Below are 17,850 nucleotides of genomic sequence, written 5' to 3' on the forward strand. Positions count from 1 at the left end.
CCAAATACTACAAGTTAAAAAAGGCCTTTTATTGTTTACCTGCATAACTTCTATTTTTTGTTTCGTGTGTGTATGTGTGTTTAGGATTCAAGCTGACAAATTATGGCTTAAAAAATGTCATATCATAGGGAGGGAGCAGGCAGAACCTATATACATTCTATAACATTTTGTGGAGGTTTAGAATTCGAAATTTTCTAAGTTTTTGGACAATGCCGGCCCAATATTTGTGCAACGCAATAATAAATTATCATTAATTGTCATTCCTACTACTTATTTGCACTCCTGAAGTCATATATTGAGGAGGGGGGGGGGGTAGGGATGTGGGTTAGGGTCTATTCTTCTACCTCCCTATTTTTTTTTTTTGTGGCTAAGCTGATTTCGGCGACAATCTACCAACCCAAACTCACAACGGCAACTTGAAATGGCCCGGGTGTGACGCAAGTATCAGGAGTGTCATACTTCTTCTTCTTCAATGAAGCAACAGATGACTGCACTAAGTTTCTTAGTTGCATTAGCCTATATAATAATGAGTGAGTCCCATCCATGATTAAGTAAAACACAATTTAGGCGAGAGCTAAAAATTGCGGTTACCAAAAGAATTCAACTCATTGCCAATGTTAGAAAAAAATACAGGTACAGGCTTGCAGTTTTATCGAGTTCACAATATATTTTTTACTGAAGCTCAACTTGAAAATTTTACTGACGATAAGGCCAAAGTTTCCAGATTTTTGAAACGCATTAATATCGGTGGTAGGTTAAACTTGCTGCATGCCGATTTGGATGGATATGCCAAACTTCAAAGTGGAACTGATGTGTACGGTGTACACTAACAGAGAAGGAGACGGAAAAACGTAAAGAAAGACGCAGTGCAGATGTGACACGGCTCACAAAGGGGGACATTTTAAATAGGTTAGCATTGGATAAAAAGGTTTACTGCCCTCAGAACGCACAGACGCCCATCCTACACCCCTTCCACCCCCTTTTATTGGCACTGTGAAAACATCAACATATAAAGGCTCCAAACCCTTCCTGCAAAAGTATTAACATTTTTAATAATGATTTCAGCCGATTGAAGCTTTGTTTTGTATACAAAAAGTAACAATGATAGATGCATATCTTGTGTAGCAATTTGATCATTTTTGCATAGCAGTTTGCTTTGCTACACCAAATTGTCCCTTGCTCATGCCCTACCTGAATGCTTTCCTTTTATTTATTCTAGATAGACTGAGATACAAATTGCAACTACGATTACAAATTGATTCTTCTGTCCCTCTGGCCGAAATTCCATACCAAAATATTTGTCACTGGACTTCAGCAAGGTTCATTTCAGGTGTGTGACAAAAAGCTTTTTGTAAGCTATTTTGTCAGGCAAATGTTTGACTCGGATATGATGGGAACAACAAGGAAACACAAACATAGAACTAGACGAGTGATGCTTGGAGTATTGTTAAGTTCTTTACTTATTATTGAATCATCTCACATGTACACAAATATAATAATAACATTTAGTTATCTGAATTAGCTTAAATATGTAAATGTAACAACTATTTAATTGCATTGACCTTAGATCAATGCATATCAATGATATTAATCAGATTGAAATTCTTTACAGATGTTCACTCCTTGAAGTTTTCTATCTACTAAAAAATACCGGAGGTTCCAAAGCGTGGGTACTAAAGAACATACATGTAGACACAAGCTTCCTAGTCCAATGCCAGAGTGTAACCGTCTCCTGTATTAATGTGTATTATTAGCATAGTATGTATTGAAATTTCTTTTATGTAATCTATTTGCTCCAAATTTACTTATCAGGAAAATGTCATCAAAATGTTTGCTAAAGTTTATGATAATTTATCAAAATCACATTTGCCCAGCTAATTCACTCACAGTCATTAACTAACCTCAGTGAGACTGCTGTATGATCAGAAACCTGTTTACACTACAAATCTTTTCACAACAAACCTACTGGCAAGAAAATTTCATAATTTCACACATTTCCTTCTTGTGTTCCAGCTTGTTCTCTTTATTCTTGTTTGGTTACATTTTTATATTAAGAGGTGAAAAGAAATGGCTTCATTGGCCATTACTAATGACATCCCAAAGTCTTAAGGAAGAGATAAAAGAATTTCACATTAATATGCTGCCTATGAGAGGAAGGGCATTTGTGATGTCACACTGTAGATGTGACGTCATGCATGGGATTCCAGGCTTACATGGTGTGCCCGAGAGGAAGCAAAGAGGATGTGCAGACAAATATTGGGAGTGAATATTACATACTCTACTTAAACATACTACAAATACAGTTATATGACCTCATGACCCTTTGGATGCTGTGATATGATAACCTGTGACCTCATGACCCTGTGAATGCTGTGATATAATAACCTGTGACCTCATGACCCTGAGAACTATGTGATATGATAACCTTTGACCTCTGGCTGCATAGCTTCTTTCGACCATTATCCAAGAACACCTACACGCAATATTCACAGTCATCCAGAAATATGGAGTATCAGTAATGACCTTAGTTCCATCATGGTTGGATCTGAGGTCAGGAAAATGTGCCGAGATGGTCACTCTCAAACTTGTTCTGCCTTTCTTGAGAGAGCATTTAAGTCAGTAAACTGTTGACAGACCTGTTCAGCATTTACAGACTTAAACTGTGTTCCTTTGATCCTCTGTGAAACCAAGAAGACCCCCCCCACCCCAGAAGGTTTTAAAGAACCACTAGTGGTCTGCATATCTCAAGTTGAGAAAGATGGAACTGGACAACCGCATTCATGGAAATTCTCTAAAGGGAAGCAATTTTATTTTCAATCTAGCCATTCGTCATCATCATGAAGATCTGAGTAGAGGTGATGGAAACATTTGGATTTTGGGTCTTCAAAGTGGTCATAGGGGTTGTTATTCAGGGATTGCGTACAAACCCAACAGAAGTAGGTCCTGCACCGACAGCAGGTCATTTTGTTGCAGCCACCAGATTTCTGTCAAATAAAGGAAGTATATGATAGGCATTGTCTCTTTTCTGGCTAAGTTTGAAATTCAATCCAAAGAAAATATTCATTGGACTCTCCAATGTACTGTTTATATGAGGAACATTAGACTATACCACAGAATGTTGGTTACCAAAACAAAATGGAATGCTGCAAATTATATCATTTTAGGTGTCAAAATATGTATCAATTCATTGATTTAAGTTCCATTTGTATCAATATCCAAACAATACACTATAACTGGGTATGAATCGTCAACTACAATTAAAGTTGCTACAGGCACCTACAAGGTTTTCTTGCTGTTTGCAATTTAAAGGATTGGTTCAGTTGTCATACATGTTTATGTTATATGAAGGAGGACAATAAAAGAAATACAATGGTGAAAAAAACTGTTCAAATATCTTTTTCGGTTAAAGAGATATTCAAGTGTAAAGTTTTATCAGATTGTGTAGAAACTGCTGAAATCTGACTAGCTGTGATGTCACATCCTCACATTCCTGAAAAGTCTTTGTTTTTTTCTCTAAATATTTTGTGAGATTTCATGACTTTCAACCAAAAGGTATGTCAGGAGATCTCATATTTGTCAAAGGAAGTATTTGAGATTAAACATTTGAAGAATTTTTGATTATATTATTTTCAAATGTGTTAAAAAATGTAAATAATTTTTAAGAAATATATTCACAAATGTTAAGGAAGTGAGGATGTGACATCACACCCTCACAGTAGGCCTAAGTCTTTCTACACCAGTCGTTTTCAAAGAAATTTTGATATCTTCAAAGTGTCATATCTCCTTAACAGAATGCTATCATAGTAGTTTCTTCACTGTTCTTTTTGTTTTTTTGTGCTCTTTCATACAAAATAGACATGTCAAACACCTGAACCAATCCTTTAAGCAAGTTGCTCTGAGATGTTTTACCCTGCCAGTATACACTGCAGGGGTTGGTAAGATCAAAACATTGACAAAGATGCCTTTTGGTAACAACATAGTGCCTTAAAGTGAAAATGTTTATCACTTTTAGCATGACTTTGTGGTGATTCAGTTAAGTTCTCTCATGTAAGGATAACAATAATATCCATACCTGAATATGGAACCCACAACTTGGACATCTTTTGCTCTTCTTCAAGACGTATTCTTCCCCGGCTATTTCTTCTAACTCTCTCTTTAAGAATTCTTCTGCATCCTGCTCCATTCTCTCTGCCTCTTCCCTTTTCATTCTCTTCATCCGTTCTATCATCTCTCCTGTAAGAGTAACAGATCTTGAATTTTAACATCAAATGTATCTAGGCCAGACATTATTTGTGAATAAAATTCATCAAAAGCTGTTTGTCATTTACAAGCAATTTGACTGACTGCTAATTGACTCCATCATACGGGATAAGAAGGGTGTCACCATCGAAGCCAGTGCCGGGGGGGGGGGGGGGAGGGGGGTGCAGTATGTAGCACAATATGAAACAATTTTGTTACTTGAGGGGGAACTGAATGAAAGAGTACTAGGGTCGAGAAAAGTGTGACCATCTTTTAATATTTATCAATAACCACAATTTGAAAGACCCTTCCACAGATCTAATATCTCAGGAAAGACTTAACCCAATATGGCAATTACCCACGGTAAGGTGAAGCCATAGATTAGAATAATAATGTAGCAAGGCATGTTTACATATGTTTTTCACACTTCATGGGTCATTGGTTAAACATGGTTGTATCTGGTTAACACACTTAATGGTTATACAGGCCTACTGCCACCTTTAATTCAATGTGCAGTTGATATCTTGAAAAGAGACTCAAACTTTAGCTCCAGTCAAGTCTGAACAAGTTTGAACACAGAAGAGATGAAACACCAAAATATTTATGAAGCTGACATTGTAAATAGAAAACATGAGACAAGAATCACAGGTGGCCCACCACCTACTCATAAGGTCATATCTGTTATAGTAACATCTATTTAATATCTCTATGTATGGCAAAGGATATACATTATTCATGGTACACAAAAAGCAGCTGTGGTGAGGTAGAGAATTTGGATTCATTCCAATCTAACCATACTAACACAAGATCTACTTACGTTTGGCCCGCTGGCAGTCAAACACCCCATGATTTGGTTTGCCACAAAGTGTGCAGAAGACATAGCGGCACAAGGAACAGGTTGCTAGGTGACCGCTTTCATCCTTTATAACAGCTTCTCCACAACCAGGGCGAGGGCAGTAGAAGATGTCATCCATGCTATCCAATGAGGTCTGGAGAAGCAAGCTATCGTACCTCTGAAACAGGCTCTCATCAACCAGGTCCCGTACCTGTATGTATGTACAATGAATATTCATAATGACTCGTTTGCATATCATCCACCCATGTAATTAATTCCTTGATCTTGCCAAATCAATCATCTGTTTTAAATGAGCAAAATTTGCAACATTTCTGTGATTAGATACAAGATGCACACCTGAAGTGCACAAAACAAATACTAACCTATAATTGACAGTTTTTATTGAACTAAGAATATTTTTGTCCATATATAGGCATGGATGGTTATTATGCGACACTGTGAAGCAGCTATATGTGATATTGGGAAAAGCCTAATGACTAGAAGCTCAGTGATCCTCCCCAGATGGAAAATAGGCAGATAATTTTACTATTCAGAGTTTGTAGCCACAACCTACCACAATCCTATATTGCAAATCAGTGATTCGGTTGGCAGGTAATTTAACTATTCATAGCTCTTAGCCACAACCACCCAAATCCTATATTTCATTGCTTCTCATGAGTCATGCCATCTCTCTTATCCATTCCACTGTAGTAAATAGAAGGTCACAGCACAAACAAACTGTATATCTCTGTTTACTTTGACACAAATACAACAAGTTACAGCCATTAACGAGCAAATCATAATTTTTGCTCTTCCAGCAGTGTCCCATTTTCCCTTGCTTCCGACTGCAATTCACTTCAGAACAGACAGACAATTTATACAATCGAACACTTATTGTGTGAAGAAATTTATGCAGAACCAAATTCATTAATTTTCTGTCAACAAGAGACCCCACTGAATCAGTAAAGATCTGTGACAGGATGTGTTTATTTTTGTCTGTTTTTTAATAACTGTTGATCACTGTTTTCTACGATTCAGAGGCAAATCACAGTCAGACCTTAAGACACAGAGTGTGGAGTCTACTTTATACAACACCTCAAGAGCTTCACACTTGTGTTGAACCTTTAAATTATTGGAAATGTTTGAACCTTTCTAACTGTCTTAATAGACAGCCTAGACAGTATCTAAATTTAGAAGATTCATAACAACAGAAATACAAGTCAGGTCCTGATTACAGAATTCTCTATAAAGTTGTATATATTTCTATGGCAAAGAAACTCAACCTTCTCTCATCTACAGACCCTGAGGGACAATGAAGAAATGCTCCCGGGTCCCCCAAGAGACAGTGCGTATCACCAAGACCTCACTCTTACCATCGTTGGGCTGGGGCCTAGAAAAATGTCAATATTCCTTGACCGAGATGGCACTCTCAGGATTAATAGCCAGCATGAGCACATATTAGTCAGTAAATTGTTGGCTGGCTATTACAGACCCCAATTGTGCTGTGGCCTCCCTACGGATCCCTGTGCCCTAACCCCCCCCCCCCTAATATTGTCACAGATCCCCTGCAAGTCTGCTAACTCAAGGTATAACCTGATTCCTGTACTAACCTGGCTGGGTATTGCCATCGATTCACAATCTGTTTCAGGGCAGCAGAGTCCAAGTACCCTTCCTTCTTTGATGTTAACTGAAAAGTGCTCAGTGATGCACTCCTTACAGTAAACATGTTGACATGGCATGAATGCCACGCAGTCAATGCCCTGAACATCAGAGTAACAGATCCCACATGAGAATACAGTTGCTTTAAAGATCTTTGCTTTGTGTGCAAGGTCAAAGTTCACAATCTCTGTGATGGTGGACTCTGGACTAGAAGCATAAAATATCTGATCTCTGTGAGATCCTGTAAGCAAGAGAGAGAGAGAGACTTAATTGAAAGACTTATTTCATATATCACAATTGGAAGATGGTTAAAGAGACAATGTTTGTAGCCCTGTTAAATGTGTGCTGAATAGATGGCTAAAATGGGTAGTTACTTAATCTACATAAAAGCATACCCTGTTAACTTTGGTTTTTCTGGCTATCATAAACTCAATGAAATGGAATAATATTTTTTTCTTTTCATTATGGACATTTATTTGAAGGGTTGAAGGAACCTGTCTTGTACACAGGTTATTATTTTTTCTTACACCTAATCCATTAATGTAGCAGGAAATCAATTATTTATTACAAAGATATGTCTATATATGAATACATTTTAGAAAATGACCCGACAAAAAGAATCCTGATAATTTTGGTCTCTATCAAGGATGTTAGGGGTGAAAACATGTTGGGTGTAATCCTCACCTTTAACATTGGGTACAATCACTCCATTTCCACCAGACTGAGGGTTGAAGCTGAACCGTGGCTCACCCTTCTCATACTCTATGGTCATTGCATCGGTCAACGCAAGGTCATTTAGGGATTCATTCTCCAGATAATCTGCCCAAAGAAATAGAATGACCTCTCCCTTGTTATCCTTCCAGATATTATCCAGAGACTGTCTGATAACGTTAATCTGTAACAAGATGAACCAAATTGAATTTGAAATGAACCCAAACCAGCTGGTTATGTTTGGAACATTAAAGATCTGGTTTATTGGCTCCAATTATAGCAGGCTATAGCTTGGAAAGTTTTGTGATTACGTAATCGACCTGCCACGGTCGTGAATCGACCTCAGGCTCTACATTAGCCTGCATAGCTTCTTAGCACCATTAGGCTCTTTGTGTGAACACTGTGTGGAAATAAGTTCATGTCTACAGTTAAGCTAATCATACAGCATTCACACAAAGACCCTCGTACAAGAACAAATATATGGCAGGCGTTGCAGACTAATTGGTAAAAGAGGTCATTTTACGACCAAGGCAGGTCGATTACGTAATGATAATCTCAAGAAACTTTTCCATAACAGCGTGCTATAGTTGGGGTCTATACAGCAGACCTTTAAACAAAATGTCATGCATTCTTTGTTGATGCATTCGAGTAGGAAGATATGCTATTATATTCTTGACTAAGCTACCTTTTCGAAAACCAATTACTGGTTCAAATGAACTCATGCAGTTGATTTGCAGCATGATAGCTTCTAAGGAATGAGAAAGGTATTGTATTTACAAGCCAAGGTGTTACACAAACACATTCACACACATACAGGGAATGATGTATCCAGTATTCCATCGGGATATGCTACGCAAAATGGTCAAATTGCTACAAAAGTGTACAGACGATACATAGCAGTTTCGTTTTAAACGGGAAACAGTATTTCACAACAGACAAAATTCAGAGCTTCAAGACTGCTACACAAAAAGAGAACAAAACATTATTCTCTGGCATTCACACACACACATCATGTATATCCCTTTGTTCTTTAATAGTGGGTCTTGTAGGGAATCCATCACGTTTATCGTTTTAATTTCTGTATTGCTAGTTTCTAGGGGCCCATTGTAATGGTTGCCTGTAAGTATGTACAAGTGGCTGTCTTTGACAACTGTACCTGTTGTTGAGAAAGCCACCTGCAAGATATTGAGTAATGAGGAGCAGAGCATGATGGGTAATCCTCGGGGTAGTCGAACCTCAAAACAAGAGGCGGGAGGAAACTGATAGGTATCAGTACCTTCCCTTCCTTCTCCTCTAGCCTTGCTCCTAAAACAGAAAACGTTAAGAATGAAGAAAGTTAATCTTATGAAATTTTTTTTTTTCCTTTTCCACTTGAACTACACCATGTATTGAACAATTTTTACAAACAATATAGATTAGATTTGATAAGATTAGATTAGATTAAATTAGATAAGATTACCAATAGCAAGACTGTTGATTATTACTCCTGTCAATACATGATCATGATGAAAGCTAGTGACAGGGAACTTATCTGGCTTGAAAAAGGATAGCAAATATGATTAAGTAAAAAATAATGTAAGAATTACAATAAATTTTTCTCTAGAGTCAGTATTTAATATAAAAAACTATACCATCCACTCTTTCTTTCATGTTATGAAATTGGTTTGATGACAAAAACTATTGGCGAAGCCTGAAACATTCTTGATCTGGAATTTTTCTTTCCCCCTTGTAACTCATTTTGGTCAAATACCTATACCTTTGTTAGTGACAATTAACACTTGTATTACTTTCAATGAAATATGTCAAAAGATATTAAGATTTATGGATGTAACAATAAATGTGATCATCACCTGCTTGACATGCAAACTTGGATTCTTCATTCCTGAGAAAAAGATGGAAATCTTCAGGAAGTTTGCAGTGGATGAGAATTTCTCCTCCTTTGTCCAAGTCTGATTTGAACACATTTTCGTCAAAGATACCGTTGAGCGCAAGAAGTTCGTCATTTCTGGCTTCAGTATCTGACATACCACGTATCCTTGACAACTGTTATCGATTTAATGGTTTTCACCTGTGGTAAAAGAAAAGTAGGGGAAAATGGACATACTAACAAAGATAATAACATACCATGTGCTTAATTTGAAGGTAAGGTACAGAATTATAAATTGGCTGTGAATTCAATCAAAGAGTTATGAGAGGATTGGAGGGTGAAGTAGAAGAGAAAAAGAAGTCCAAATCAGAAAGCAAACAGGCTTATATATGCCATGCACTACATTTAGCTTGGGAAACAATGTTTATTGAAATAGATGGCATGTTCCAAATTTCATGTTTGTTCACCTCCAAGCAATCATTAAGTAAGCCTATCATTGAATTTGTTTTGCAAACCCAGATTCTTGCCTCTCCCCTGCCCCTGTCCAGTCGAGTGGGTATGCCTATCATGAGCCCCTTTGAAAGGTAATGGGCAAGGCCTTGATACTAATTACTCTACGCCAAAGGACATGTTACGATTGACACTACGCCATATATCTCAGTGTAGGCCTAGGTCATTACCTGTTACATTCTCCATGTAGCTAAGCCTAAGATGTGCCAACTGCAAAGCTACTCAGTTACAATAATAATATGAAGGTTAAGCTTAGCCTAGTTTCAACGCAAAGGCAGGCTGCAACTTGTGCAAGTAGGCTACAACTTACAAGTACAGTACAACTAAGTTGTACAGCTATAAGTACAAGTACAACACAACCAGGAAATTATTATGGATCATTATGGAGTATGCTAGAAAGTACCTTGTTTTTGCCGTCGTCCACCGAGGATTGTTTTCTATCTTGGTTTTACTGTCACCTATTTTCGTAGCTTTCCTTGTTGGTCATGATCACAATAATGGTTTTTCTGTTAGAATAAGGTACATATATATCACTGCTATATCGTATGTGTACATACATAGTTACGAAAACTGATGCAATTTGTCGTAAGTTGATCTGATGTAATTTCTATTTATAGTAATGGATTGAGGGCGTGAACATTCATATCTACGGCTCTGGTTGTATTCTCAAAGTGCTCACAATCACAACCAGGATTGGAAATGCTGGCTTTTTAAATGCCAAATACTACAAGTTAAAAAAAGCCTTTTATTGTTTACCTGTATAAATTCTATTTTTTTATTCGTGTGTGTATGTGTGTTTTGGATCCAAGCTGCCAAGGTGACAAATAATGGCTGAAAAATGTAATATCATAGGGAGGGAGCAGACAGAACCTACATTCTATAACATATTGTGGAGGTTTAGAATTCGAAATTTTCTGTCTAAGTTTTTGGGCAATGCAGGCCCAATATTTGCGCAACGCAATAATAAATTATTATTAATTTTCATTCATACTACTTATTTGCACTCCTGAAGTCATATATGTAGGAGGGGTGTAGGGAGGGGGGGGGTTAGGGTCGGTTTCCATTTTTCTACCTCTCTCTTTTCTTTTCTTTTTTTTTTTTTGCTAAGCTGATTTCGGCGACAATCTACCAACCCATACTCACAACGGCAACTTGATGTTTCGGGCAAGTTGCTTGGTATTTTCGATCGCAGAGGTGGAGAAGGTAAATGGCCCGGGTGTCACGTAAGTATATCAGGAGTTTCAGACTTCTTCTTCAATGAAGCAACAGATGACTGCACTAAGTTTCTTATTAGCATTATATAGGCTATATAATAATGAGTAAGTCCCGTCCGCCTAATTTTTATTCCTAGGACGAACAAGGGTTTCAGATTTTTCAGGAATTTACAAATTCGTTTTAAATCAGAGTTAGGGTTTAGAAAGTGGGTTAGGGATAGCTCTTGTTAGGAAATGAAGGATTGTCGTTCATAATCTGGGGTCAAAACTAGGAAAAAGGGTTCAGAACATGTTTTATGAAAAAGCGTCACATGTTAGGAATCCAGGGATTTGATTGGCCGATGCCCTTATTCGTCCTAGGAAAAAATTACGCGTCTCGTCCATAATTAAGTAAAACACAAGTTAGGCGAGAGCCTAAAATTGCGATTACCAAAAGAATTCAACCGAATGCCAATGTAAGAAATAAAATACAGGTACAGGCTTGCAGTATAATCGAGTTCACAATATATTTTTTACTGGAGCTCAACTTGAAAATTTTACTGACGATAAGTATAGCAACAGCATGTGACTTGGTTTGTCTGTCGAAGTATGTAGGTTTCCTTATAGTGTTGTGTTCACATAGCAGTAATAAAAAGTACCGACAAAGTTCGTGCGACAATGCCATGTTTGTTTTGGTATAATCAAAAGGCAAGTATTTCCGAAAGGCATTCCTGTATTGACAAAGACTTTAATGGAATGTGAGTCAATAGTTACTTTGCATTCAATCTTTAACCTTTGGAAGCCGTGTCGACTGCACAAACAGTGACCCATTTAGATCCTCCTTCCATGAACACAAGTGTGACAGTTTGTTGACGCGTCTGTGGGTCTCTTTATTGTGATGAATTATAAAACGGTGTCCATGACACAGAGACTACGTGCATTCATGGGCGTCCATAAACGGGAACTCCATGGCGCGTATAAGTGGCATAACCGATTCACCGTTCATGTATATGGACGTAGGGGGGGGGGGAATACATATATCTTACGTCTCCCTCCCCCTCCCACTATCCCTCAGTCCCACTTCAGTTTTAGTGGAACCGTTATGTTTCTTAGTCACTAGCAGTGGAGCGAGTTAGTAGTGCATCAATATGGAGCTTTTAAAGTGCCGACGAGATATTAATATATTTTAGGTGAATTTCTCTTAATATTTGTGCATTAAGATATTAAATAGTGAGATACAAGATCTTAATATCTCAGTATCTACTGAGATGTTGAAATATTGAGATACAAGAATGTTCACATTCAACAAACTCGTCCTGTTTCAGTCACTGTGTAGAACATAAAGGAACAACAAGGTTGTCACAAACTTGTGAAATACAATAGAAACATACAAAATAAAACTTTAGAAAGAAAGGTATGAAATTGTTATAGGTATTTGAAACTTTGGGAATATTTCAGCCTGTGAGAGATCATTCATATATCCCTTCATTTAAGGCTAAATCGATGATGACGTTGGCACCTCAGTCCAGAACTATTAATCCATTGATTTATATGTACTAGCAAATTAATCAAGAAATGTTCTGATCGTCTCTCGTCTCTGTTATTTAAAGGGATATTCTTGTGGTTGGAATCATGATTGCCTGACTAAAAAAGCAGGAAAACCTTTGTAATTGTCAAAACCAGATACTGCCTCATATATGTATTATAAGTCTGGCGATGATACCAATATTTTAATATTTGGTTATATTTAGTGAATGCATCCGGCAACGACAGAGCAAATGATGTCGTCATGGCAATTGTGGGGTGACTTGCTTCTTGTATGGTTTTGCATGATTGTTTGTTCACTTCTTCACGGAGTAAATCATATTTTTACAACAACAGAAAGCAACAACAACTATATAACCCTAACCTCTAACCCTAACGTACAAAGCAATTGACAGCTATAAGCAGACATTCCCAATAAGTCACAGTTAAAGGATAAACCAACAAAAAGATTATATAGAAAAGTAATACTTTTAAAGAGAAAACCTCACACACATCTCCATGCATACTCCCTGTAGAATCTATACATGGCTTAGCCAGTCCAAACAAGTTATATTTTATCACCCATTTTTCTCAAATTGAGATGGGGTTTTCAACTATAATGTGCAATATTTTCTCCTTAATAATTGATATCCGTTGTCTGACCAGGGAACTGGTCTGACCATGGAGGTCAAAAAGACCTGTTTTACCTCCATGGTCTGACCAGGTAGTTGTTTTGACAACTCGCTTGTCTGACACCGGAATATCCCTTTTAGGTGAAGGTGATAATATGGTTAGCTTCCTCCAAACATGGATTTGTTATGGAACACTTCCAATTAGCCAATTGGCTATACATTGAACCGTGACCTTGAAATACCATGGACACAATTCCAGAGGCTGCAACTTCATGTACAAATTTATAGCAACCGTTCACTGCAAGCTGTTGAAGATATCCCATACAACACCCTACTATGGCGGGCCATCATGAAAGTCTCAATTCGTGGAGAATCGACATTTAAGTGACATATACCAATTTCTTCGACTTATACCAGTTTCTAGCAGCTTAAATTGACTTGTATTACCGATATAAATTGACATATACCAGTTTAATTCGACATATCATCGATTTAAATCGACATATACCAACTATATGTAAAATATATCAATATATGTTAATTTAAATCGACATATACCAGTTGAAATTGATGATATGTTAAATTAAATCGGTATATGTCATTTTAAATCGACATATCGACTTATATACCAGTTTATATCGACATATACTAATTTAAATCGATGGTATGTCAAATACATCTGTGTATGTCCTTTTAAATCGACATCTACCATCTTAAATCGATGATATGCCGAATTAAATCGGTATATGTCGATTCCCAACGATTTGAGACACATTACTGTGCCCATTTTTATGTATATTTATATTTTTATGTTCTTTATTGTGGTTTATAACCCTATCAGTTTTTCCTTTTATTGCTGTTATTATTATTTTAGGTTTTCTTAAGTTTGGTAATTTTATATATATCCCAGGTATATTGGTTCTTTTGTGCAGTGCTCTTGAGCATGCTTTACTGCATGATAACAGCACTTTAATATATGCTATTCATTTATATTATTATTTATGGCTCGCCAAGTAACCGTACACCACTTCATCAGTACCAGGTGCAAAAAAAAAAAAAAATCGAGAAAGAAACAGAGAAAGTAACTGATCCTTTTCAAAATATTACATCACAAAAATTATATCACATTATTATGTGCTCTTCGTACTAACATGACAAATATTTGTCAAATAAATGAACACAGTTCACTTATATTCAGGCCTCCATATATATACGGTATCCAATTAAAGATATATCCCTGGTAATGAAATGACAAGGTTCTCATAATTCCAAGTTCACGATCAGGTCATCAGATGTTCATCTTGATAACTGAGGACACCTCGCGTCTATTTACGCACCACTGGACGGCTGGCTGGTGATTATGAAATTGCAAAGGTCGATCTGAGGCTAATGGTCGTTGACTGGTGGCAAACTCCTTGCGACTGATATATGCTGATAACTCTCTCGCAGATCCCAATTCTCACGTCTCGACGTGACTTGGGACACATGGTTGCGCATATTTTGAAAATGTTGTCATGTCAAGTAATTGCATGTCATTAGAAGGGCAGAAATAGATGATACTTTCAACTTCTTGACATGCAGTTAGGCTATCCTTTACTACATCATAAAGTTAAACACAATTTAAAGGGTTTTCTTATAAGCAAAGGTACCTTTAATATAAACCCCATCAAAACACTTAGGACAAATAGAAACCAAACTAGATTGTCATATTAGTGACATGGAACGTTTTGCTTCTCCAGAGGTGCATTTGTGTGTGGGTGTGTATAGAAGGGGGGGGGGGGGCGAGGGGTAGAAGATTCGTAGTAAATCAAGTTTGTTAGGACCGTACCAATTTTGGACGAGGGATTATATTGGAATCATTAAATCAAGCCCCACCGTGGTGCATGTATATGGTCAAGTATACGGATGCGCCTGTGGACAGTGTACATGCGTAATGCACTGTCAACATAAACGCCTATGCGCATTGGAGATTGCCGTTTATGGGCTACCATAGAACGGTGCCGTGTACGAGTCAACCAATAAATACTTTATGACGTTTATTTTCCATGATAGGCTATATCGAGCGTAATCCGTAACTATTGATGAAGACATGTAACATTTCGTGAAGCGTACATTGTACCATGGCACCTTTATTCGAAAGGGAAAGGATCACAATGCCCGTCCAACCTGCCCCCCCCCCTATTTGTGCCAGAATGACACCATTTGGAGCCCCAAGGTACCATATGTTCCCCTCCATTTCTTACCACGAAAATGGAAATTGACGGCAGTATTTCTTGCCTGAAAGTATTTAAGGAGGCCACTTGAACTTGTAGGGCCCTTGAACATGGGGCTACGACTCACTGGACTTTTCTACTACTCCGGCACTGTACCTCATGTCACAGACTACATAAGTACAGGGGGCGTACTAGGGGGACGTACTAGGGGGGGCGTACTAGCTATCAAAGTGGGACAGAAAGCTGGTCAGGCCAGTTTGGAAACTGCGCCAGAAAAATGTTACATGCTACGGCTGCCCAAGTAGGACGCAGAAATGGTCACGATTTGTTCTCAGAAGTACGAGTATTTTATCTCCAAGTTTAGCTTTGTTCCTTAGATTTTCGGCCAGGCTTACTTATGTTTCGAAGGATTATGGGATAGGCTATATGAAACAAAAATGGAACATTTTAATTGTCTGAAACTAGTTTTGAGAATGCAAAGGATCAAGCTGAATGATCCAACACCTCCGTGGAGTGCATCTCTCAGAAACACCCTTTGCCGACACCGTCCCAAAGTGGCGGGAGGGGAGGGGAGGGGGTCCGAGAATTAAGCTGTAAGCTATGCATTGTTCCAATCGTGGAGGTAGCACTATTTCTTCTCTTCCCGAAGAATGTAAGTTTTTGGTACATTTTCATGAAAATAAAATCTACCGCCGAAATACATTTCTGCAAAGTACGCATGTGGTGGAGAGCGCTTCCCAACTGAGTACTCACCAGCCACTAGTTAATCCCCACCCCCATTCCATCCCCCCTTCCCCCAACGCAGATATGAATACCGAGATATAACATGGATACATGTAATTCTATCCTCGGATGTTCACTGCATATACACGATTCACAGATGTGTCATTCTTCTTACTTCACTGCGCATATATTGCAATTGTCATTTGTACCAATCCAATCAACTTTCGTAAATTCATATTTGACATGAATTATAGGTTCAGTTCAGTGGATTTCCATCTCTTCTTATGAAAATGGTTCATTTAAGCTGGAAAAGACAAACAGCCAACAATAGACATGCCGCGTAATATGGCTCGTAAATTAAAATCCCTGGCACAATACAGACTGCATAATGCGACGATAATCAATAGGTCAGGATCGATACATGAAACATGGCCGTGTTATGTATTTTACGCATTTTCGTGGAAAAGATTGTTCTGTTTTTGCATAATTTCCCAGCTATTCCTACATTCCGGGTATACAATATAGCTAAGAATTGCTGCCGTTTAAGTGTACTGTCCTGGTGATCCAAACACTCCATTTCCCTGTATATGGACATATCTATGTGGTATCTTGGTGCATTAAGGAGGAATGCTTTGTGAAGTTATACGGCGGTATATGCGTGTTGCAGTCAAAACACATATCATAATTATTTACCTTTACAGCACATTTTGGGGATGTACCGATGACCTTTACAGACGGTATGCAGGTACCCTGGATAAGGGGGGGGGTGGGGCGATGGGGTAGTGGGCGACAATGTATTAAGTTTCCGCCTGCGACGGCATCCCTCCTGTTGTCGATCGGTTTGGTATGAAAAGTATTTTAAGGTTGGCATCCTCCCCTCCTCTCCCCCATCTCCGGCCATGTCGAGGTCCTGGTGTTATACTTGCTTGTATTGATGGATATAGTGTGTAATGTCATCTTCATAGTGTATTGACACGACTATTACACTGTCTTGGTTCTTAAGACTCGCACTGACTCCCTTGAATTAACGTCTGCAAATGAATTATATATAGCGTAAACAGATTGGTATACACCGCATGACGGCAGGCTCGTACCCCTCCACTTTGCCCACCACTGTGCCCCTATATGTGATACCACCGTGTGTAGAAGTACATGCAACGAGAAGTGTGCACCTCCTAAAAATGTGCCCACCAACTAAATTCCTGACTACGGGTCTGCATGACATACTACGGGGAGAGTCCAGGTACGAATTCCGTTTAGGCTCCTTCTCCAGCCCTCTTTTCACGAGTATAAACATCAGAGGGAAGAGTCTGGTTGTGTGGGTATGAAAAGTCTGGTACTGAATATGGATCAGGGCTATAGACTAGTCCAGTTATCCGAGAAAAGGGCGGGTCCTGCTGATCGATATCGACTGCTCATATCTCTCCGGGTCAAGTACCAATCAAATTTGGTGGACAAAAACGGCAAAGCACAAAGTCATTGCTTTTTCATAATTATGATGACAAAAGTACTGTTCAAGTCTTATCGACGATTGGTCAATTTAAAGAAACATACAAAGTAGTTTCCTTCGCGGAAACCGATGGGCAAAGCACCCTCTCTGCTCTCGATATTTCAAGATCTTACTAAACCTCACATTCCAAACCGGAAATCACGAAAACTGGAGTGCATTCTTGAGGTTACCAGGCCAGTGTTTTGTTTATACGTTCTGCACCAGCGATTAACAGGAATTGCGCCGTTTACTACA

At 38.3% G+C, this 17,850-nt stretch overlaps 1 protein-coding gene across 1 annotated transcript; it reads right to left on the bottom strand.

The window, feature by feature from the left end:
- Nucleotides 1-1,436: 1,436 nt before the first annotated feature.
- LOC139980222 (E3 ubiquitin-protein ligase RNF14-like) lies at nt 1,437-10,382 on the bottom strand. Its single transcript, XM_071991729.1, has 8 exons — nt 10,225-10,382; nt 9,295-9,512; nt 8,601-8,749; nt 7,418-7,628; nt 6,685-6,974; nt 5,057-5,285; nt 4,073-4,233; nt 1,437-2,984 (listed from the first exon to the last, which is right to left on the bottom strand). Exons 2-8 carry the CDS (start codon nt 9,467-9,469, stop codon nt 2,814-2,816), a joined length of 1,386 nt encoding a protein of 461 aa, XP_071847830.1. The 5' UTR covers nt 9,470-9,512; nt 10,225-10,382; the 3' UTR covers nt 1,437-2,813.
- Nucleotides 10,383-17,850: the final 7,468 nt, after the last annotated feature.

Source organism: Apostichopus japonicus, chromosome 14 (assembly GCF_037975245.1).
Source record: "Apostichopus japonicus isolate 1M-3 chromosome 14, ASM3797524v1, whole genome shotgun sequence".
Taxonomy (NCBI): domain Eukaryota; kingdom Metazoa; phylum Echinodermata; class Holothuroidea; order Aspidochirotida; family Stichopodidae; genus Apostichopus; species Apostichopus japonicus.